This window comes from Canis lupus, chromosome 37, assembly GCF_048164855.1.
Source record: "Canis lupus baileyi chromosome 37, mCanLup2.hap1, whole genome shotgun sequence".
NCBI lineage: Eukaryota > Metazoa > Chordata > Mammalia > Carnivora > Canidae > Canis > Canis lupus.
Window position 1 is genome coordinate 15,652,000 of NC_132874.1, and position 24,698 is coordinate 15,676,697.

General features: G+C 44.7%; 1 protein-coding gene across 2 annotated transcripts in view; it reads left to right on the plus strand.

Annotated features, from left to right (window-relative positions):
• NEDD9 (neural precursor cell expressed, developmentally down-regulated 9) overlaps positions 1-24,306 on the plus strand; it is a 183,598-nt gene extending 159,292 nt beyond the window's left edge. For both annotated transcript variants that reach the window (XM_072813901.1, XM_072813900.1), the window contains 5 exons: positions 14,816-14,917; positions 15,417-15,518; positions 16,446-17,687; positions 18,996-19,085; positions 21,841-24,306. In XM_072813901.1, the coding sequence (XP_072670002.1) occupies positions 14,816-14,917; positions 15,417-15,518; positions 16,446-17,687; positions 18,996-19,085; positions 21,841-22,350 (2,046 nt within the window). In that variant the 3' untranslated portion in view covers positions 22,351-24,306. The remainder of the gene's footprint in view (positions 1-14,815; positions 14,918-15,416; positions 15,519-16,445; positions 17,688-18,995; positions 19,086-21,840) is intronic.
• The last annotated feature ends 392 nt before the right edge of the window (positions 24,307-24,698 follow it).

Genomic DNA, 24,698 nt, shown 5'->3' on the forward strand with positions numbered 1-24,698 from the left:
TCTCTCTGGTTCTACAAGAATTTTGCACAGAGTGGAAAAGAACTCTTAAAGTTATCTGGAAACCATATACACTGACACCTTTCTTAATTTCATTGGTCTTTTGCACTCTGGGTTTTGTGTGCAGTGCCGTTTTATCCATTAGGCATTATGGGCAGAATGCCCAGGGCCTGCAAGAATGTTTAAGAGCTCCCCCCCAATTTTTTTTAACTCCAAAGCATGAAACACAAAAACTGCAAAATATAAATTAATAAGCATCGAGACAAATGTGTAGGAAACAACATAAGGTCAACCTCATTAATTGTTACATGGAGGGCTCAGAGCTATTTCATTACATTTGAAAACAATTTGTAAGTTAGATTCTTCTCACTTTGCAAAGATTTCTAAATATGCCCTGTGGTTGCCAAGAACTCACAGGCAATCTTAAATTAAAAGAGCTACTCAGAATCCAATAATTTGAAGAGCTAAATTATGTATATTTTTTAATGTTCTCAGTTTTTTTTAAAAGAGAAAATTCTGGGGATCCTTGGGTGGCTCAGCGGTTTAGCGCTTGCCTTTGGCTCAGGGCATGATCCTGGAGTCCTGGGATCGAGTCTCACATCGGGCTCCCTGCATGGAGCCTGCTTCTCCCTCTGCCTGTGTCTCTGCCTCATGAATGAATAAATAAATAAAATATTTTAAAAAAGGAGAGAAAATTCTACTTCCTAAGGGACTGTGGTTGGGAGTGGAGCCCCCCAAACATCCAAAAGTCTAAGATTCACAGAGGTCTAAAATAGCCTCATTTTTCTGCTTCGGAGATTAGTAAAACTGCCACCTGAGTTCATCCATTCTGTGCCTTGATCTGCAGAGAGACTGATCTGTTTTTCTCTGATTATTTTTCTGACATGTCACTTTTATTTGACTGATGTAAGTAGGTTCATTTTGCATTCTTCTAAAGATCGGTTTTGAGCTAAATTATAAGTCCCATTAAGGCGGGCAGGGGCCAGAGCTGTCATCGACATATGGCATTTAACGTATGGCATTTACTGCTATAGGCCAAGCTCACAGCAAAGTGTCAGACACGGAGGACCGCCAATGAAGGAACGAGAAAGCCAGAAGCAAGAAATGAAGCATCTAATTTGAGTTGACCTTTAAGTAAACTGAAAAGTGGTTCTGATCTTATCACCCATCAGACTATCACACATTGTTCACATCTTATTGCCCAGCTCATTACAGTTATGATGTATGTCAGATTCTATAGGGTTGTTTCCCCTAAGAAGGGTGTTGGGGAATGCCAACATCTCTTCTCTGTAATCATAACCATCTATACACAACTGAGCATTCAAAGTATGACTGATGTAAAGTTCAGCATGTCTGAGGGGCTAACATTTCATTCATTCATTCATTCATTCATTCACTTATTTAGTTTTTTAAAAGAATTATTTATTCAAGAGAGTAAGCACGAGGAGGGAGAGGGGAAAGGGGGAGAGAGAGAATCCCAAGCAGACTCCCTACTGATCACAGAGCCTGATGTGGGGCTCGATCATGGGACCCTGAGATCATGACCTGAGCCAAAATGAAGATTCAGATGCTGGGGGTGCCTGAGTGGCTCAGTCGGCCAGGTGCCTGCCTTCGGTTCGGGTCATGATCCCAGGGTCATGGGATAGAGCCCTGCTTTGGGCTCTCTGCCCAGCGGGGAGCCTGCTTCTTCCTTTCCCTCTGTCTCTTGCTCCCCCTGCTTGTGCGTGCATTCTTTCTGTCAAGTAAGTAAAAAACTTAAAAAAAAAAAAAAAAAGAGAAAGAAGAGTCAGACGCTTAGGAGCCACGCAGGCTCCCAAGAGCCTTTATATATTTTGCCCAACGTAGACAAGATTAGTTGACTCTTCCGTGGTCACCTAAAGAGGAGAATATACTATTTTTTACTGGGGATAAGAGCTTCCTTTGCATAGTCTGTTATTTACCTAGAATAATTTTTCTCCTCCATTCTATCTGTAAACTCCTGTTCATACTTGAAAGCCCATTTCAATGTTCATCTCTTCTGTGAAGTTTTCTGTCTGCACCACTGCAGTTTTCCCCCTCCTCTTTGGTCACCAAATATGTCATACTCTTCACTTAATCTCAAGGGAGCTCATGGGTTTAATAAAACTTCAATGGCCTTTACAGTGTGTATGATGGGCTAGGCTGGGGCAAATACTGTGTGGGGGATGGCACTTAGAAAACTCAAGTAACATTAAAGTTTATCTAGACCCCATTACATCATCTTTAAAGACCATATGCTACCTTCCAAAATGGGACATGGCCAAATGTTGGCAGGATACGCTTATAAGCTTTTAGCCAGGTCTTCCAGGCCCGTTCTTGAAAGGTAGCATAAGAAGCAGAAATAGATTTGCTATAATATTTGTACCTTCTCAGACACTGAGTCACCACGAATTACACACACATACACACCCTCACCCAAAGCCATTGGTTAGGGAACAGAGGACTTCCCTTATTGGGATTTGAAGCATTGTGAAATCTGGTTGCCCAAAGCAACACTCAGTTACCAGCCAGCTAACTGCTATATATTAGCAGTAAGATTTGTCTACCAACAAGTAAAAATAGATTTAGAGGAAATGAAAGTGCCCAAGAAGATAAACTCTGACTTCACCCACTTTCCTTTGTTCCCTTCCTATATACACACACACAGACACCCACCCATCCCTTGAAAAATAGCAGGGAGAATCAGAGTTTGACAGGGCACAGGGTGCCTCTGGTTTCTTCACTTATAAGCTCAATAAAGTATGACCATGTTTCAGAATTGTACATCTCTCTATAAAGATAATCTGAATTGAAATGATGTTCCACCTCAATATGTGGCTTTTGGGCTGTGTGGAGAAGTGACCTTGCATCTAAATGGCTCACCCTCAAGAGTCAAGATGAATTCTACATCCTGGGGCAGTCTGGGTGGCCCAGCGGTTTAGCGCCGCCTTCAGCCCAGGGCCTGATCCTGGAGACCTGGGATCAAGTCCCACATCTGGCTCCCTGCATGGAGTCTGCTTCTCCCTCTGCCTGTGTCTCTGCCTATCTCTCTCTGTGTGTCTTTCATGAATAAATAAATGAAATCTTAAAAAAAAAAAAAAAAGAATTCTACATCCTACACAGAATTTGAGGTCCTTGAGTGCTTAGGGGCAGGACTTTATGAGATCATTTTGGAAATGAGAAGTCTCCCCTCCCAGCCAAGCCACCCACGCCAGGGGAATGAGCAAAGTGTAACACCTCCCTAAAAATGTACAAAAGTCTTTTTTGTTTGGTCAATGCCAAGGCCTTCTAATTCAGTTGCAATTTGTCATAAAGCTCATAGATAGTGTGTATTTCTAAGAGTGCATTAGTAACTTCTTATGAACCCACACCAGAGCAAACAGAGGTAATCTTCCTTCCTTTTTCAATGATTTCATGCTAAGTGACTGTGCTTATCAGAGTGAATAGGTCAGATATTGTGTGTGGTGTGATGTCTGGCTGAGTGGATAATGCTCTGTTTGTGAAGGAGATAAAAAGAATACATTGATTTATTTGATTTGATGATAGAACTCAGACTTAATATTGGTGGGACACATCTTTAAAAGCAGGCTTGTTTGAGCACTTTGTGGAAAATGCAGAGCAAGATCCCATCAGAAGTGGACTTGGTACTAAATAGTGCCATACACCCAGCTGTCGAGGCATGCTTCTAGAGAGGCATGCTGTTCCTGTTTACAGAGTCGCTTAGGACAGTGTGTCTTCTCCAAAAACTTCTATGTAATTCTGGTAACATCTGAAAAATACCAAGGAATCCTCTCTTTTTAACGGGGTTCCAGAGTAGATCAGTTTTTGGAGCAAAGAATCTTCAACATGCCACAATCACATCTGATTTATTTGAGTAAATTTTATTTGGTTTTCTTAAAGCAGGGCGTGCTTAAACCAATTATTTATCATAATAGTTATTTATTTTCAAATTTACCCACTAACTGACTGTGTAGTCCTTAGCACGCTATGAAGTTAATCATTTTTCATGATAGCTTTAGGACTAAAGTAAGGGTAACCCAAAAGCACCCTGGAGCCCTGGCTTCATGTTAGGGACCTTATAGCCATAATCTCATCTGATCTTCTCAACAGCTTCAAAGGTGTTCCTTACAACCCCCTTACTTTATGGGGGGAGGGATCTGAGGTCTGAGAGATTAGTTCACTTGCTGAAGGACATGCCTCTGCTAAGAGGCAGTCTCGCTAGTTGAACCCATGCCTGTCTGACTCTGAAGCTAATGATTTTTACATCCTGGCTAATGGTTGATGTTGCCAAGTCCTTAAAGTAAGAGGGCATGGTTAGGACAATTCACTAGCAAGTCCAGCTCATCGAGTCCTGGGTGTCCAGTGTCCAGTGTCCAGTGTCGTCTTGGCCAGGAAGAATTAAAGTCACTTCAGAAAGCTCTCACCCCAGAGCTGAAGAGTAGCCTCTACGCTGAGACACTGTGAGTTGAGCTGCAGCGGGCAGTTTCATGGCAGGCTGATCTGGAAGTCCTAAGCAGATGATTAAGGTGATGTAAAGACCGAGGTATCGCTGAGAACATTGCTATGTTGGCTTTCTCTACCATTGGAAGCACTATTTTTTCAAATGACTTCATATTGGTCCAGATGGATAACATCATTTAACCAGACGCAGTAGTCCCAGACTCCCTTATCTCCAGTTTTGTTCTCACAGTTTCAGTTATCCATGGTCAGGCAGGATCCAGAAGCAAATGATCCTCCTTCTGACATACTGTCAATGCCTAGGCCACTCACCTCCCTTCAACTCATCACACAGGCATTTTATTGTCTCACATCAATGCAAGAAAGGTACATATAGTACGGTAAGACATTTTGAGAGAGAGAGAGACACCATGTTCACATCACTTTTATCATAGTATATTGTTATAATTGTTCTATTTTATTGTTAATCTCTGTGTTGAATTGATAAATTAAACTTTATCATAGGTATGTGTGTATAGGGGAAAAACATGGTATATATAGGGCTCAGTACTAACCACAGTTTCAGGCATCCACTGGGGGTCTTGGAACATATCCACCATGGAGGAAGAGAGACTACTGTACGGTTAAATCTCCCAGAATGAGCTTGCCAGGGAAAGCTGCACCCCCAAAATTTAAGATGCCCAGATTTCAAGATTTGCTTCTCAAACAAGGATGTGAGTTTCTCTCTGAAACCAGGAAAGTAATAAATTTCTAGTAAATTTCTAATCTGTCTTGCGAATGTAAGCACCGGGGCATTGAGAAAAGTAGTGTGGACCGTGGGACCCAGCCAACCAGATTCTTCTTGACTTCTCTGTCATTAACCAGCTGAATAACCTCTCTGAACTTCAGTTCCCTCAACTGTGAAATGGTGAGTAGGGCTGAATTATCTCTAATGGCCTTTGTTAAATTTTTATGATCCAGATATCCTTATCTGATTCTTTCCCAGAGTCACTTGAAAAGTTTAATAAAATGGCTTGACCTCAAGATGCTTAAAAAAAAAAAAATTAAAAAAAGAAAAGACACTCAAGCATTGGTATAAATTTCAAGTTGACCCCTTCAGTTTTGGCAAATCTTCCTCTTCTTTTAGGATGCAGCCTGCCTTCCCATCTAGAAACCGCAGTCACCTTTACAAGACTGAGCTGTGGCAATAGAAGGCAAGGAGCAGAGCAACACAGGAGGGAGGGTCGGGTATGCTGAGCCAGGGGAGACTCAGAGCTCGCAGTCCCATCCCTGAGAGTGAGAGCACTTCCCAAAGAGCAGCTTATAAAGGAGAACTCTCTCCCCTGCTTTGTTACCATAAGATAAGAGAGTGTTTCATCCGAGAACTCGTTATTTTCTGTCCATTTTCCTCTGTTTGAGCCTCTTGAATATGGCAGAGACGCTTGGTGGGTCAGGTGTGTCTCGAAGCGACAACCCTGTCGCAGCACCACCTACTGCCATGTGACTGGTCTGTCCCATCAGCTGCTACGTCTTGTCTCCCAGTGAAGCCATGAGAAGAGCTGAGTGCCCTACGTCCTTGGATCCAGAAATTCTCATGCCTGGCCCCCTCCTTTCCACGATCACATCCCGTTTCAGGCAGTCTGTGGGCATCTCTCTGAAATCCATTTCAAAATCTAGACGTAATGGCTGGTGTCCTGTTGCATTTATTTGGACATCGAAAGAACCAAAACGCTTATGGTTCTCCAAGAACATTGCAGGCCATGAGATCTAAAACATGACTTCGCTGTACCCAGCTCTGTCACGGGTCCCATTCAGCTTTGTCCAGAGAAAAATCTCAACCACTGCAGGAACCCAGACGTCATTCCCTGCCATGCTCTTCCATGTTAAATGCTCGGAGCTGCTCTTTGGCGCTTGGTCGCCCCATAACTAAATATTGCTTTAGCACTTGCTGCACAAAAAGCTTCCTGAAAGCAGCAGGGGAGGCGCGCTAGAGGCTTGACAATCGGGGCACTGTTTCCATTGAGTGGCTTGCCTCCTGAATGCTGTGTCAAATGAAAGTGACCCAAGAGCCCCGCTCCACTTCTGAGCCTTCGGTGGTGACTTTTTTCCTCATTTGGAAAACAGAGACCAGCCACGATGTAGATGTGGTGAGCAAAAGGCTTATTAGTTCTAGCATAAAGATCAGACATCAGAATGTCTTTGATGGAAAGGAAATCACTGCCCAAAAACAGAGGGGGAGAAGCCTCGCTGTGCAAAAGAGGGGCTTTAGGAAGGGTAAACCATGCACTTGGCCCATTGGGGTGTATTTTTCAGGCCAGACTCAGTTTTCATTATATTGTTGCTATGCGAATAATAAATGAGCTCACTGCTACACCCAAGCTGGGCAGAGAGAATTTATAGAGGATTAATAAATCCAGTGTAGGCAACATGTGGCTTTTCCTCTGGTCTTAGAAAAGAAACTAGTAATCTTGGATTTTAAACAGACAAGTCTCTATAACTTTGCAGTTTCTGAAAACTGGATCCAAGTTCTAACGGGCAGGCGGTGATAATAGTGATGTTTCTCTTCCTAAGGGTTTTCTTTAAAGGGAGAGGGTCACACAGTTCATGGGCTTTAAGACAAAGAGGTTATTATAAGGTCTAATAAATACCATGGTGGCTCTGTGAATGCTTTTTAAGGGCATTTACGTGAAATAAGTCCTTTCCAGCAGGCAGTTTTAGAAATCTAAATACTCTTGTTAAATGCATGAAACCCAGAGATAGTATAAATAAAACAGGGGGGCTAGGGGGATTAGCAATAGACAGGAAGCCATCTGATTTTTCCACTTATGCCAAGAAAACTGCAAATGGCTGATTTGCTAATCAGTGAGGCCTACTTTTGAATTCAGACAATCTTAGGTGCTGTTAATGGCAGGGTTATAAATCTGTACTTAATTATTATGGCACAGTGGCACTTTTTAACTTCTCATCAAGTACTCATTATATTTCCTGAGCCACCTGGTTGCCCAGTTCTTGACAAGGCCCTGGGGTAGAACACCGGGAGCCGGTTCTGTGTGTTCCTGCTCCACTGGACTGATGGGTAAACTCCAGGGGTCAATTATTGAGCCATTATCTGGATATCAGAAGAAAGGATTGCGTCATTCTGGCCATTTCTGTGTTGCTTTGGAATGGAGAGACTTAGACCCCGAGAATTAAATCACAGGACACAGAAACTCCCAACAGTTCCAAAAGACTCCTTCTTGCCCTTCCAAGTCGGATTTTTTTTGTTATTTTTAAAAATTCTGTTAAAATTATTTTTTAAGAATTCTAGTTTTGTGATTTTTTTGTAATTGTTGCAACAGCCATCTAGCAAATGGAGAAGTATGAGCAGTAATAATGATGGTACCTGAGACCGGTAAACCTGTGCTCCTCCTCATCCCATCTCTGCCCCTCTTCTGTTCCACCCAGCTTTCTGTCAGAGAGTAGGGTTTTTCTGCTTCCTTCGTACTGTTTTTGCTCTTCTTTATGGTTGCTGCTAGCATGGCAGGAGGGAAGGAGTCAAAACAGGGTGGGTGGTGGAGGAGAGAGATGAAAAGTTGCCGTAAGTGCTGAGTGGTTGAGCTGGTGTCAGATGGAAGCATGGCACAACACAGCAGGACCTGAGACCCTACTAGTTGGCTTTCACAGGATTTTTGGGGTGGGGAGGGTCTGGCTTCATGGGTGGCACAGCCTGCCCCCCTCCCGCTTCCCACAGCACCCACTGAACTGGTAGCATGCAGCTGAGAAGCTCAAGTCTTCCTGACCTCAGGCCTCCATAGCAGCGAGGCCCCACTCCCAAGCACTCAACAGCGATCTTGGCTCTGAGGAGGTGAAGTAGGTGCCCAAGGAGACTTGCTGAGACTTTGACCCGAGTGGTACCATGTGAGCAGGCGTTGTCTTGAAAGTATTTTGCTTCTAGACATTCCAATTGGGTATGTGCCCTACTTCTTGGTGAGATCCTCTTGACAAACCCAGCTTGTGATCTTCCACTGAAAAGGCCTTGTCTGAAGAGAAATCCAATAAAGTGTCCTGGGTTTGGGACATTGCCATCTTTGTTCTGGATAAATAGGTTTATTTCTATGCCTCATAGAGCACTTTTTCTCCTGGGGCTTTCCACTGGAGTGTCTTGGGCTGTTACGGTGATAACTGTGACAATGGCAATGCTGATATGACCTGAGTGAAATGGTAACCCAAGTCAATCTACTGATAGTCATCGAGAACCAGTCTCTTGTCACTTAACTGCTTTGATGTGAAATTCCCATCGCCTCATAGACCTCACTGGGAACACTGTATGCATTTGTAAAGATTAATTTCTTTCTATTCCAGTCATATCTAAATGATTACATTTTGTTTTCTCCCATGGCTTAATCACGAAACATTTTGAAAGCAAACAGCCTTGAGATCTGTGACCACTAAGACACACAGACCACGTCCTCCTCACATTAGGAAGAAAGCAAAAATTGGCTGTTGTTTGTTTTTTTCCGCTGTCTCATCTCCCACGTTGTTGGGTATCTTTGTATGGTGGACACTGTATTTTTAAATATTTGTAAGAAATAACTTAAGGCCTATTAAGATGTTCTCTACATCCAGAGAGGATTTTATTTCCTTCTGCCAGCCTCCCAGTCACACATAAATCTAATTTCAGGCTTTGAGATGTTCTTACCAACCCTGATGAGTTAAAACCTGGCTTCAGCCCGTGCAAGGGTAGCTTCCCTTCTAGTTAATTCTCACGTTCACATGCAGCTTTTGGACTACCAACCCAAAGTGGGGATGGTTATCAGGGTCCCAACCTCAGTGAGTCCTTGTGTCCCATATTCCTCCCATACCTGAAGATGCTGTAAAAAGACACAGTGTGGCCGCTCAGACATCTGTCTCCGGTCAGCAAATGCCCCCAGGACAAAAACAGCCTTTGAATGGGAGTTTACCTCTATGAATTCATCTCTACTCCCAAATTTGGACCTGATCATTCTTTACTATCTTTTAGTGCTTTCATGCAATGAAGAAGATTTTTGAGTATCTTTTGCTCATCTTTTTAAAAAGCTGTCTTCAGTAGGATGGTTGATCTGAATTACCTGGTTCAAATTTAAGTCCAAAAGTAAAAGCTGTATAACCCAGGTGACAGTCCTCATAGAAATAACTAAGGCTGCAGGGGTTTACTCTATGCTGGGCACTTTCTGTACTTGATCTCATTTAATACACCAATAGCCTGTAAGTAGTATTATTTCCATTCTTGTAATGAGGAAACAGGCTTAGAATGGACAGATGCCTTGGTTGTGTTCTCACATGTGGTAGAGTCAGCTCTCCCTGAGCCTGGCTTATTTTCTCTCATCACTCTCCTCATCAGACCTAATCCTTTCCATGAGCTAAAGACCTAGTGTGGCTATGGCCTCTACTGTACAGCTTCTCGAGACCCATGTCAGAATTCCTGTTCCTTTCTGTTGTATTTTATTTTTTAAGATTGTATTTATTTATTCATGAGAGACACACAGAGAGAGGTAGAGACACAGGCAGAGGGAGAAGCAGGCTCCCTGCAGGGAGCCCGATGTGAGACTTGATCCCAGATCCTGGGATCACGCCCTGAGCCAAAGGCAGACACTCAACCGCTGAGCCACCCAGGCATCCCTCTGTTGTATTTTCCTTCTGATATTAAGGTAAACTGCAGAGGTTGCTTTGATTTCTTCTTGCAAAACTCCCTGGTCTGTTTCTAGCTTGTGGCTGAGAACAACACAGATGTTCATGTTGCACGCAGGCTCTAGAGTGAGGAAAAGGAAACCATCTAGCAGCCTCTTTTGGCCTCCACAGGTGGTTTGCACCAAATACTGGTGCAGGTGATCATGCCTCCGTGGTTTACGACTTCTTGATTTTATCTAAAATTCACTCTGGTTTTTTGGCTTCCTCGCTTGCCTGATCTTACCACACATGGCTGATGAGAGCCAGTTCCAGCCTCTTTTCCTGTGGGTCACACTCATCCTAGAGCTGAATTCACCTGGAAACCAACCTAATCCTAGACAGCCAGATCTTGTTTCCCATCCAGTCCAGTTCCACACTATCTTGCTTAAGAAAAGCCTCGAGTTTGCCTTTAGTTCACAAATGTATTCAGTCAAGGCATTTATCCAAGCCCTACTACAGTCAAGGCACTGTGCTAGGTCCTGACGTGGATCTACAAATGAAGAAGAAATGGGCTCGGTCTCCACTGTGCCAGGAGAAGAAATGGAATGCCCTGGAACAGACCACAAGTGATAAGGACCATTAGAGATGTACAGATAACATGCTTACAGCGTTCTGAAGGGAAAGGTATTTTATCTGTTTGGGAAGGCCTCATGAGAGAGAGGCACTCAGCTTGGCCTTGAAAGTCGGATAAAATTTTAAGTATGAGGAAAGGAAGAAGAGTATCTTGGACAAAGCAGTGTGAGGAAAGGCACAGAGGAGTGGCAGGCAGGGCGCAGGTATAAAATGGTACAGTTCAGTCTTCCTAAGGAATGGGATTGGTAAAGGGCTTTCGGGGCCCTGGCCTTAGAAACTTAGAAACACATCCAGGGAGGAGGGCAGAAATAAGTAGATGAAGGCAAGACTGGCACCCTGGGGGCCACAGATAGATTTGGTTTGGTCAAGATGCTGTTTGAAATATTTGAGCCAATTCTGGAAATCAGATTTCATATTTTAAAAAAAGTCCAGATTTCTGGCTTCTCCTGAAAATTTAAGAGACTTAGCAACACAGCGTGTATTTTTTTCAGGATGACAGTTGGCTGGAGCTGAGGAGTGGCTGCTTTCTTCTAGGAGGCTATGAGTTCTGTCTCCCCAGTGCAAAATCCCAGCTCGTTTCTCCCTTGGCCTCACCTGCTCGGCCCCGCAGGCATCTTAAGCATCAGGCTCTTGCTTGGCTACAGGTGCAAGGCCTGGCCAAGGACTGGGGAGGTGGGAGTGGCACAGCCCAAGGGCCTCTCTTCCAGCTCACTGACTCACACACGTGGGTTGTCAGTGTCCCCTGGCCCTCACTGCCACCCTGAACATGGGCTCCTCTTCTTTAAAATTTCAGCATGTGGAACTCCTGGGTGGCTCAGCGGTTGAGCGCCTGCCTTCGGCTCAGGGCGTGATCCTGGAGACCCAGGATCGAGTCCCACATCAGGCTCCCTGCATGGAGCCTGCTTCTCCCTCTGCCTGTGTCTCTGCCTCTCTTTCTCTCTCTCTCTCTCTCATAAATAAATAAAATCTTTTCCAAAAAAATGAAAAAATTTCAGCATGCACAGCTCTCAAAACGATGAGACAGGGAGGTATTTAAATCATCTCGTAAAGCAGCTAGTGGTGTGAATCAAACACACCACAGTGCGTGGTGGGGCGCGCTGTGCGTGATGGCCTGCTTTTAGGCAAGCACATACTTAGAGCACTAACCTAACCCCAGTCTCTGGACTTTGTAGATGCCAGGATGCCACCCCCCTGTGAGACTTATTAAATGGACTATTCCTTTCCTCAATTTCTACATCTGCCCTTCTCATCTCAAAGTGCCCAACTTCAGACTTTTCAGTTAGTTGGCAAGAATAGCATACTAACATCTGAGGAACAGTCAAGATTCTTCCCCGGGGGCAGAAAATCCACATTTGGAAAATGCTAATCATCTGCCAGGGTCATCAGGACAGGGGTTGCAGGAGCCCCAGGAATCCCTCTTCCTCGCCCCATTTGCATCAACTCTAAGGAATAAGAGGTCAGTTTGGTAGTTCCCAAAGTGAAGCCTTTGTAACTATAAATAAATACACAGAACACAAGGAAAGCACGAAAGAAAAACAAACGGAAGGAGAAAGGAAATGAAAAACCTGACTTCAGCTCATTGAGAAAATTAGGTTTGAAATGCCCTTTCTGTAGCGAGTCCCTCAGCGCCTTGCTGCGCAAACGCCCAGGAGAACCCTTCCAAAATTCACTCCCCCTTAGCTCGGCCTTGGTGTTCCTCGTAGGCTGAGGTTCAGTATTTCTGGGACAGTAGGAAGGTTTTTGTGGACTTTGTCAAGCAGGAAGACATGACCTGCTTAGAAAGTATCCATGACCACAAAACTGGATACTTTCTAAGGTACAGAACAGTCAGCACTTTCCCCCCCAGGAGAACACACAGTTGGCATGAGAGTCACCCAAGCGACGGGTGGAGGAAAAGAATGTGCAAAGTAGAAGACTTCCCGCTCCTCGTTCCTTCAGATGTTCACAGAGTGCATCGCTCTACGCCAGGGATGCATCTGACCAGATGCAAAACGCTGGTCCCTTTTAAATGCTATTTGTGGACCAGCGTGCATTAGATGGTACCGTCGGGAATGCTGGAATCGGGGAGAGATTGTATTTTGTTGGCTTTCTCCCTCTGCGGTTTGCGCCATCTGTTTCTTTTAATGCATAAACAAGGAAAATGACTGGCTTGGAATGCAAAGTTTTTAAAAACCAGATGACCACAGGCATCCTCTAAATGAGAAAGAGAGAGCAAGTTGAGGTTCTGTGACATTTGTCAGGAAGCGAGATGTTAAATACCGGGAAGCGCGGATGCTCTCTGCCAGGGCAGATCCACCAAGGCAAGGAAAAGCTTTGCCTATGACCCTGCCTTTCTGAGGTCTTGCCATATGTTTACATTTCACCAGGGACTATTTTCAGATCCCGGCACCCCCACCTCTATCTCCCAGCCTCCCTTCCCGTGTTTAAACTAAGGATGGAAACGCTCAGCTGGCCTTCAGCATAACCAGCCTTGGTTTTCCATTAGCATTATTACTGGCTTGGCAACCTTGGACAGAATCCGCTCTTAGAAACTTTCAGACTGAACAAAAGCTGTGCTGTGTGCAGGTTCTCTTACGAAGCCAAAATAGAGAGCTATAAATAGAGGGGCTGAGGAGATAAACTCAGAGAAGATACTTTACTTCTCTCCTGGATAATAGCGAGTGGGAAAAAAAAAATCCTATAAGGGCAGGAGGAAGACAGTGCGTTTTTCTTGAGCAAAGGGCATGCTGCTTTTAAAAGGAAGATTTGCTCTGCACAATCCAGTGGCCAGTGTATAAATGGTTCTGTATGCTCCATGCCAACAATCTTTAAAGCCATAGATGCTTAAAAAAAAAAAAAAAAAAAAAAACCTGGCAGTGGAGAGATCTGATGCGTACAAATCTTTACCTTCATTGCAAGAAGTAATCAGCTGCAAGCACCGGGGATTTCAGCATTTTAGAGCTCCCGGGGAGAGGGGGCATTGGTGCATCTGGCTGAGTTCCACCTACTTCAGCATGAGACGGACACCGAGCATTTTTCACATAGTTTTGTAGGCAGCCCGACACCAGAATTTTCACATTAGAGAAAGGATCAAAGATGACAGTTTCTTAGGGAAGAACCAACTCTGCCTAATTTACAATGCCCCTTCTCCTAAAAAAAAATAAAAATAAATAAATAAGACTTCATGGGCAATACTAAGAGGGGCTTTGTTAGTCATTTGGAAGGGCCTGCATTAGATAGAAACAAGACCCTGGTCATTTAGAAGTCCTTGGAGGACTAAATACGTTTCCAAATGAGTTTAAGTTCAAATAATTTCTCTACCCGTACTTAGGACACAGTGAAGGATGGTAGATAGGAAAATACGAGCCTGTCGGGTGAGGTTCGTTTCATTGGCATTGGTTCTAGATGCCAGAGTTGTGATGAGTGTGTTTGACTTCCCACATCCCTTGGACATAGGTACTGTCTGGGATGTCTGCTTCCCTGGTAGAAATGAGAAAAGGGTTAGAGACCTTGAACTCTGTTCCTGGTGACTCTCAACCCAGTCTGTCATTTGTTTCAAAGGTTAGATTGAAAGCTCCTGGAGGCTTCCGAGAGCAGCACTGCTTGAGCGTTTGCTTCATATAAGTACTCTAGTGACCTATGGAATTTTAGTTATAATAATAATCATGTCACATGAAGAGGCGTCCTGGGGAAGGTATGAGAGGAATTTTAAGTAGTTCAACTCTCTATTTGCATTCTTCTCTTGACAAATAGTTTCAGAGCCTTTAAAAAAAATCGTGGGTTTTTTTTTCCCCATTAGGCTATGTTTTTGGTGCTTCTAAGGGATGATCTAGGACCTTCATAATTTAAAAATGATTCTCCCCTAAGGTACTACTTGGGATTGAGACTTTGACCAACTTTGTCATTAGGAGGAAGAGGGTTGGAGCTGTTTCAGGGATTTGTTCTTTATTGGGATTCAAGAGGGGGTTTAAAAGTGTTCTGACCTGATGTCTCCTTGTCTCCTTCGTTTTCTCTTCCCTTCCTTGTTTTTCTTTCTTTCTTTTTATGGGAGATAGGTGACGGAGGAGAGTGCCTGGTTAGGAGTCTAAAAGATTCACTCAGGACTGTGGTTCAGAAGTTTACACCCTCTTTGTCTTCCTGCCCACAGGTGGTAACCCCAGTGAGGACAGGCCAGGGCTATGTGTACGAGTACCCGTCCAGACACCAAAAGGACATCTACGACATCCCTCCTTCCCACACCACTCAAGGGGTACGTACCAGGACCGTGGTCACCCGGGGAGGGGAACACTTCAGGGTGGCATCCCTCAGGGCTTCAGAGCAAAGGGATGTTCACAAATTATGCATGTTTCACATGATGCTCTATTTAGGTTATCATCCAGAAGCCATTTTCACCAAAGCTGTTCAAATTATGTTTTCGGGATTTGCCTTCTCAGGAGGCCCTAGGCTTTTATCTGACAAAGCTTTTGTTGCTTATCATTTTCCTTCGGGAAGTGTAAGATTTAAACTATAGTTCAAAGTACAGGCAGTGTAGATAATTTCACATAGGGTCACTTTTATACTCAATCTAAGTCAAAGTATATGAAATATAAAAAGAAAAATCCTATCAACCCCTTATGACATAGTGTGGCTAAAGAGCAAGGTTGTACATGTAACGTGGCAAATAAACCCATAATGAAAGGCTTAGCAGATTAAGAAATGACAAGGATACAATATTTCTATTCTGGGTAAAGCAAGTGTATTCTCTTCAGGTGTATGACATCCCTCCGTCATCTGTGAAAGTCCCTGTGTTCTCACTGCCAGTGGGAGAGATAAAACCTCAAGGCGTCTATGACATCCCTCCTACTAAAGGGGTAAGTGAATTTCCTACGAGCAGCAAAAAAAGGTGTGTGTGTGTGTGTGTGTTTGTTGGGATGAAACAAGAAGGGCAAACCAAAGGGGAAAAACTAGTCTTTATGCGAGAGTGAATGGGAGGAAGGAAAGGCCATAGTTAGTGATAAGTCTAAGGATTCCAGGGGTGCCTGGCTGGCTCAGTCAGTGGAGCATTTGACTCTTGATCTCAGGGTCATGAGTTTGAGCCCCACAGTGGGTACAGAGATTACTTTAAAAAAAAAAAAAGGAAAGGAAAAAAAATCTCAAAGAGAAGTCTAAGGATTCCATATTTACGGGATTCCGTAAAATAATTCAGTTTGGCAAGCAATGAATATATCTCATTTTTATTAGAAGTGTTACAGCGTCCTCAGTTCGTAGACTGGGGTTGCTGCGTCTGATGCACTCTGTTACCCGCTGGGGTATTCCTGCACAGCAAGCGTAGTTATCCTTATCGTGCAGAGAAGGGAGCTGTGTGTGGAGACATTTAAGCCACTTATTCAGCATCTCATGGCCGATAGATGCAGGGAGAAACCTCAGGTCTTCTGACACCTGGTCCTGTGTGTGCACGCACAGTCTGCCTCCCCGGCTGGATCAGCCGAGGAAGGAGACCCCAGGACGTGGTCAGAAATGCGGGGCTGGGCCCCAGGGAGAGCAACTCAGCCAGGAAGGTTCCACACACAGGCAGCACTGAGGCCATGGGAAGGACGGTCCTGTCAAAGGATGAAGGAAGTGAGAACAGAACAGAGCGGAGCCTTGGGAACCACCGGCCATAAGTGAGTAGAAGGTGGAAGACGAGCCAGTGATTCGGACTGAGAAATCGGGCCTCGTTTTCATGTCCTTTTCAGTTTCTGCATGTTCACATGAGCCAGCTGAACAAATAATAACTCCTTTTCCTACTCCCTTTTCAGTTATATGCCATTCCACCCTCTGCTTGCCGAGATGAAGCAGGGCTTCGGGAAAAAGAGTATGATTTCCCCCCTCCAATGAGACAAGCTGGGAGGCTGGACGTCAGGCCCGAGGGCGTTTATGACATCCCCCCAACCAGCACCAAGCCCACTGGGAAGGACCTTCACATAAAATATAACTGTGATGCTCCGGGGGCCGCCGAACTGGCCACACGAAGACACCAAAGCGTCTTGCTGAACCACGCGCCCTCACAGCTGGGACAGTCACCGGGCGCCCAGAACGATGCCTACGATGTCCCCCGAGGGGTTCAGTTTCTGGAGCCGCCAGCAGAAACCAGTGAGAAAGCAAACCCTGAAGAAAGAGACGGCGTCTACGATGTCCCTCTGCACAACCCACCCGATGCCAAAGGCTCTCAGGACGTGGTGGATGGTATGAACCGGTTATCTTTCTCCAGCACGGGCAGCACCAGGAGCAACATGTCCACATCCTCCACCACCTCCAAGGAATCTTCGGTGTCAGCCTCCCCATCTCAGGACAAAAGGCTCTTACTGGACCCAGACACAGCCATTGAGAGACTTCACCGGCTGCAGCAGACCTTGGAGGTGGGCGTCTCCAGCCTCATGGCCCTGGTCACCACGGACTGGCGGTGTTACGGATACATGGACCGCCACATCAACGAGATCCGCACCTCGGTGGACAAGGTGGAGCTGTTCGTGAGGGACTACCTCCATTTCGCCAGGGGGGCCGTGGCAAATGCTTCCTGCCTCCCCGAACTCACCCTCCACAACAAAATGAAGCGGGAGCTCCAAAGAGTGGAAGACTCCCACCAGATTCTGAGCCAGACCAGCCACGACTTAAATGAGTGCAGCTGGTCCCTGAATATTCTGGCTGTCAACAAGCCCCAGAACAAGTGTGATGACCTGGACCGGTTTGTGATGGTGGCAAAGACAGTGCCCGATGACGCCAAGCAGCTCACCACGACCATCAATACCAACGCCGAGGCCCTCTTTAGACCAGGCCCTGGCAGCTCGCATGTGAAGAGCGGGTCTGAGAACATCATGAACTCCACGGAGTACCCACACGCTGCATCCCAGATGCCTCTGCTGCATCCTGGGGACCACAAGGCTCAAGGCCTCAACAAGCCCCTGCCCCCAAGCCTGGGTAAGGACCAGCCTCCTGACTGCAGCAGCAGCGATGGCTCTGAAAGGAGCTGGATGGATGATTATGACTACGTCCACCTACAGGTAAGGAAACCAGGCCTCATAAAGCGCCTATTTTCGCATTCAAGGAGCCTGAGGCTGATGGGTGTTCGGCTATTAGGCTGACCTGCCAGAGGCAAGAACATGATTAACAGTTCCCAAGCGGGATTAGTAGTTCATGTATGGAGGCGACATTGTACGGTAGGAAGGGTGCGGAGTCCTCAGTTCCAGACCTTTCCCTGACACTAACTGTGTGTTATTGAACCTCCCTGGGCTGTTATTATTTCTTCATTTGCAAAGTGAATGAAGCACAGGGTTGGAGTGACCCATTGGTATGCCCCAGGCAAGCAGGAGGAAGACTCCCCAAATAGGAAAGTAGGCCCTCAGATAAACACGGCAGCTCCACCTCTATTTGCATTTTATGGTAATAGAGTTCTGCATGGTATTTTATTTGAAAAGGGAAGGAGGCCCTGGTAAGAAAAAAAAAATACGAAAACCCTAGACAAGAGAATTTCTAGGTCCCTTCAGCTCTATAATGTGTGTGTGTTTATGTGTGTTTAATTACTTACAGAAAAACTTCACCCCACCTCAGGTTTAGCTTGAGGAACATTGGGCATTTGTCAATTGACCTAGAACTTCACCAGCCCGTGGAAAATTGGGCAGGCTCAGTCTGCCTCCTACAAGTGGAAAGTCTGCCAAGTTGACCTGGGATCACTGTCACTTTGGGAAAGTCAAACATTCAACCAAGATCCATTATTTAGAACTTGGCGTACTATCTCCTTTGGCCATTCTTTTCAGTTGACTGAGAGGGATGGATCATCCTGGGAACTGTGCATTCAGGAGACTGGGGAAGGGAGAGAGTGGAGCCCCCTTCCCACTCCCCACTGCTAAGGAAAGGTATAGGGAGAGAGTAGATGGGGGCATGCACCATTCCCCTGGTGGGTTGTTCAGCTCGCATGTTGGGAAATACTAGAAACCAGAGGTTCAGTGTGGACCCCATTTAGACCTGTGTTAGGAGGCTTATGGGTTTGCAGATAACCTATTAGAAAAGAACCCTGAGAAATAGTACTGCTTAAGGAGGTTTGAAGGGCATTGTGGATCTCCCAAAATGGTAAAGTGGTGCAGAGATGGTGGCACACCACATGGAAACAGATTCTAGTTTTCTGCCCTTCCCTACACAGCAGCTCGGAAAGTCTGGTAGGGAAGTCCACCCTCCCAGGCTGGTGTTCACAGGGCCTAACAGGGCCAAGGCAATGGAAAACAAAAGAGTATTTATACATTTGTCAATGGAAATGTTAGCACAAGTGAATCACAGGGGTGATAAAATGTTTTCTTTATGTTGAAAAATAATAGGGTAAGGAGGAGTTTGAGAGGCAACAGAAGGAGCTGTTGGAAAAGGAGAATATCATCAAACAGAACAAGCTGCAGCTGGAGCATCATCAGGTAAGCCCAGCCAGGACAGAACCTGCCTGGTTGTGTGGATTTCCCGCTTTGTAGGAAAGGTAGCACTCCAGAAGATCCTGATTCTGATCTTTCCAGCATACATGGGCATAAATAAGCTCCAAGGCTCCAAGCGCCTGAGTGGCTCAATCAGTTAAGCATCTGACTCTTGGTTTCAGCTCAGGTTGTGATCTCAGGGTTGTGAGATCAAGCCCCATGTTGGCTCCATGCTCAGCATGGAGTCTGCTTGGAATTCTCTCTCCCCTCCCTCTGCACTCTCTTTCTCTTTCTCAAATAAATAAATACATCTTTAAAAAAAATAATAAGCCCCAAGGCTTATAAGAGGGGATAAGAACAAAGAGAAAATTTATGACTTTAGTAATCCAGATGGTTATGTCCAAACAGCCATTTCTCCAGGCTACTTCTGTACACTTAACATATTAGGACTCATGGGACGCCTTCAGCTCAGGGTGTGACCCTGGGGTCCTGGGATCAAGTCCTACATTGGGCTCCCTGCAGGGAGCCTGTGTCTCTGCCTCTCTCTCTCTCTCTGTGTCTCTCATGAATAAATAAATAAAATCTTAAAAAAAAAAAAGACATATTAAGACTCTTTAGGTTAATGCTCTTGGTTTCAAGAAGCAAGTCCTAGTCAAGCTAGCCCAAGCAACAGGTTTTATAGTAAGGCCATAGTAGGGGAATACAGGAACAGAAAATACAGATGCAGCCAAGTCCGACGAGAGCTAGGACTATAAATTCTCCTTCCTTCTTATACCTCATTTGCTTTGCTCTAAATCTGCTTCCTTCTCCTCTATTTTCTGAGAGTTTCCTCTGCGTATCTACTCATTCGGCCCCCTTGAGCTTTACAGAACCCATCAGTGGCCATTCAAAGTCCTTTCCACAGATGGCTTTTCATCTCAGCTTCCTCTGTTGGATAGCCCCTTACTGTGGTTCATCAAATTCCTTTAAAAAAAAAAAAAAGAGTCATATTGTGCTCTATCTATCTATCTATCATCTCCTACAACACAAGCCTATGGCTAGGCTATTCTTGGTCCCATCTAAAAGAACAAGGGCAGGATCAAATGTGTCCAAACCCTTAAACAGGGGATTTTGGCAAGGCAGTTTGTTCACTCAAAAGTTGGCCATGAATGGGGTTGATAAGGTATTGCTGATACAAGGGCATAAAAATAAAGAGTAATGGGTTGAGGATTTAGATGCTTTCTAAGTTGAAATGGTATGTAGAGACATGAACTGTCACACTCCACTCAGGAAACTCATTTCCTTTTTTTAATATATTTTATTTTATTTTATTTTATTTTATTTTATTTTATTTTGAGAGAGAGTACAAGAGTGTGAGCAGGGTTGGGGGAGGGGCAGAGGGAAAGGGAGAGAGAGAATCTCAAGCAGACTCCTTACTGAGTGGGGAGCCCAATATATGGGGCTTGATCTCACAACCCTGAGATCATGACCTGAGCCAAAACCAAGAGTTGGATGCCTAACCGACGGAGTCACCCAGGCACCTCAGGAAACCAGAGTTCTAACCCTTGCTTTCTGACTAGCCAACTGTGTGACCTTAGGCAAATCTTAACCTCCCTGAATTTGTTACTTCTCTATAAAAATAGCCCCATGTCTCCATCTAATAAGATATTATATTTATGAACATATTTGCAGGAGCATAATTGAAATATCTTCAAACATCACCCTATATCTCTTTTTTTTTTTTTCACCCTATATCTCTTTATGTCTGCTTTGGCATTTGGCCAAATGCCCTTCTGCAGGGCTTTAGGGAGCGTGTTGAAACCATAGCAATTCCTATGAAGAAAGCAGACTCTGTTGAAAAGTAAAGCTCGCTGTGCCTTTCTTGGAGGAGAAGCTGGATGAGGCTATCCCTACTCTGACTGAGCTCTACCTCAGAGCACAAGCCCTGAGCCCTAAGCTCATATCACAGGTCATCCTTACCTGCAGAAGAACGTCTCTCCTGAGACTTGGTGGAAGAGTATGAGAATATTCTAACTGCAGTCTAAGTCCTACAGCAGTTGGGAGCAGTGAGGAAAGAAGACAGCTAACACACTGAGTCTGACCGCATGTGAGGTTCTTTTCTTTCAAAAAGAGGGTGACTAAGTGCTACGATGCACAATTAGCATTCAGATTCCCTTAGAGATGCTCTTTTCCACAGTGTGCAGATATTTATACGCGATAGTCTCTCCCATAGGGCTGCATAGTAACATTTACAAATCTTGACTCAAAAAGTAGGAGACACAGAGAGGGATCATGGATTGTCATTTATCTAAGAGCCCGGAAGGGATAGAGTCAAGGCTTTCCCAGAGAAGGAGCCAACGGTCAGTGATTTACCTGATGAAGAGATCCCTCCATTTGACTTTCCCTCGCCACCACTCAACGTCCAATAAACATTTACATGGAGACTATGATATACCAAACGCCATTCTGAGCACTTTGTAAATGTTAACTCAGGGAACTTTCATAAAGGTGCAGGTAACAGAGCTGAGTAGCAATGCAAGCTGCCTTCCAGCCTTAGGACAGAAGAGCCAACACCCAACCACAGGGGCCTGCTCTGGAGGATTCCTTAGGGATCTTCTTTCTCAGCCTCTACATTTTACACTTGGGGAAAGCAACACCTCCCATCTAATGAGAACTTGCTTCTTAGTAGGGATTAAAATCCCTGTCCAGGCCCTGGCTAATGCCCAGCACAGCACACTGCCTTCCCCTTCACAAAATCTGCTTTTTTTTCCTCCCTTTGCAGCTAAGTCAGTTCCAGTTGTTGGAACAAGAAATCACCAAGCCCGTGGAGAATGACATCTCAAAGTGGAAGCCCTCTCAGAGCCTCCCGACCACCAACAGCAGCGTGGGCGCTCAGGATAGGCAGCTGCTCTGCTTCTACTACGACCAGTGCGAGACCCATTACATCTCCCTCCTCAACGCCATCGATGCCCTCTTCAGCTGTGTCAGCTCAGCGCAGCCCCCACGCATCTTCGTGGCCCACAGCAAGTTTGTCATCCTGAGCGCACACAAACTGGTGTTCATTGGGGACACGCTGACGCGGCAGGTGGCTGCCCAGGACATTCGCAACAAAGTGATGAACTCCAGCAACCAGCTCTGCGAGCAGCTCAAGACTATAGTGATGGCAACCAAGATGGCGGCCCTCCATTACCCCAGCACCACGGCCCTGCAGGAGATGGTGCACCAAGTGACAGACCTGTCCAGGAATGCCCAGCTCTTCAAGCGCTCTTTGCTGGAGATGGCAACCTTCTGAGGGGAGGAGGAGAAAAGGGGGACTGAGTGCGCTACTAAGGAAAACTGGAAATGCTATCTGGTTTTTGTACATGTTATCTATTTTTGTAGATAATTTTATATGAAAATGAAATATTTTAACATTTTATGGGTTAGACAACATTCAGAAATTCAGGGAGCTAGAGGGGGAATTTTTTTTTCCTGTGTGGTTCTTACATAAACACATCTAAGGCATAAACTGTACAGAAACTTGTCCACGTGCGTGTGTATGCCTGTGTATTCATGTTCGTTTGTAGATGTTTGTCCGATACATTCCATTAGAAAACATGAATGAAGAAGCACCTTAGTAAGCACGTCCTAATGCTGCATCTTTTTTCTTTTTTAGGAAACATACCAGCTAGTTGTAATATTGCTCTATATATACTAGCAATTATTCTGAGCCTGTCACTTCCAAGTCTGGGAAGCACAGTATACATATCAGTGTTCACCTTCCAATAATAAGGCATAGTATGAACTTGCTCTTGTTCTGAAACCTGTTTCAAAATTGACCATGTTGGGCCCATTGTGGCAAAATGCCTCACTTCTGATTGAAAAAGCCCTTTTATAAAAGAGAAGTTTCAGGAAGTATATGTTAACCCAAACGCTGAAATAGGCAGAGACCATATCCCTAGGTAGGGCCGGGTTGTTTCAACACAGAGAAGACATTGCACTAGAAGGAGTTCACATGGTTCCCCAGGACTTTTTGATTGCATTTATGAGACACTTGGCCAAGAGGTTTTCTAAAGGGTGTTTCAAGATTTGCAAAAACCATATTACTGGGCAGCCCTGGTGGCGCAGCGGTTTGGCGCCGCCTGCAGCCTCGGGTGTGATCCTGGAGACCCATGTTGGGTTCCCTGCATGGAGCCTGCTTCTCCCTCTGCCTGTGTCTCTGCCTCCCAATCTCTCTCTCTCTCTGAATAAAATAAATAAATCTTAAAAAAAAAAAAACCCGTATTACTTGCAGCAGGAATTCATAAAGGCATCAGACTATGATTGTCCATAAAAAGAAGGGATGGTTGCATCTGCCAGTTGTAAACAGAGGCCCTTCTGACTCCCAGCATTCACTTCAGTGCTATTACCTCCATTACCTTAGGAAAATCAGCCAGTTCCTTGGTCACTTAAAGGTTAGAGCCACCAGGCCACATCCTATTTCAAAGGGAGTCCTTGCCTGATCATGCACCCTCCTTAAAACATGCAGCTGCTGACCTGACACTCAGCCCATCCAGTCTTTATAATTCTCCCTGGCCCATGACCCTGTGTACACAGCCCACCACCATCTTATAGTTCATCACAGCACCCATTCCAAGTGTGTCTCTTACACTGCGGATGTTGACACAGCACAGACGCACCCAGAAGCTGTCAGATTCGTTTTGGGGGCAAATGAAATACTTCCTACCTAGTGGGTTAATGTATCCACATACTACCAAGTCAGGAAGCATGTTATCTACAGACTTTCAGTCCAGTTGTTTTTTAATGGTTTTAGCCTAGTCTATTTGAAAACATTTTTATTTGCAATATATTCCCTGACTTAATCAAGCTTGCTTTAAACAACCAAACCATTGGAACAGGAAAGGATTTAAGAGGGAAGAACATGTGATCTAAGTGTGAGAAAAAAAATCACAGAAGGTGCTTTTTGGAACAACTGTTATTGTTGTTCTCCGAGTTCTGCTCTGTCAAAAGATGATTAAAAGTTGTATTGTTATATGACAAGTAAGCATGGGGGGAGAAAGGAGATTGCTGAAAACCAGCTAAGCAGGAGTTGAAAGGTGTCCCTATAGGGCTCATTGTATAACGTGTGTTTCTTAGGTGATGACAGACTTGTTCTAAGCTAAGTGGTGACATTTCACGCTTTCAAAACCAAAATGTTCAATCTGTATTATTCTCTTTCCCATGTTGTATATAAAGGATATTTTTAAATCATTAAATTTTTAGATCTCGATTTCCATAGGCACTGGGTTTTCTTTATTCCTCTTTGTCACAGCATTGCATGCTGGCTTAATTGAGCCCTTTTAATATAGAGAGTTAAATTACGGTTACTGTATCAGTACTATAGATCTAGATTGTTTAGGAAAATTGAGAGTCATTTTTTCATTTTGTATCACTTCAGAGTACATTTACAGTTGAAGAAAATTCTGGAATCTGTGAACATTGCCAAACCCAAATATCTGGAACAGGCTTAGCTTTAGCAGAGAGCCTATATAGGTAGGATGATGTCTGCTATCATAATATAGATGTTACCACTTGTGAGGTTTTAGGTTCAATGACAATTACTTAATTCATTTTGGAATATACATAAAAAATCAACAGTTAATATGCGCCTAGGTGGCTTGG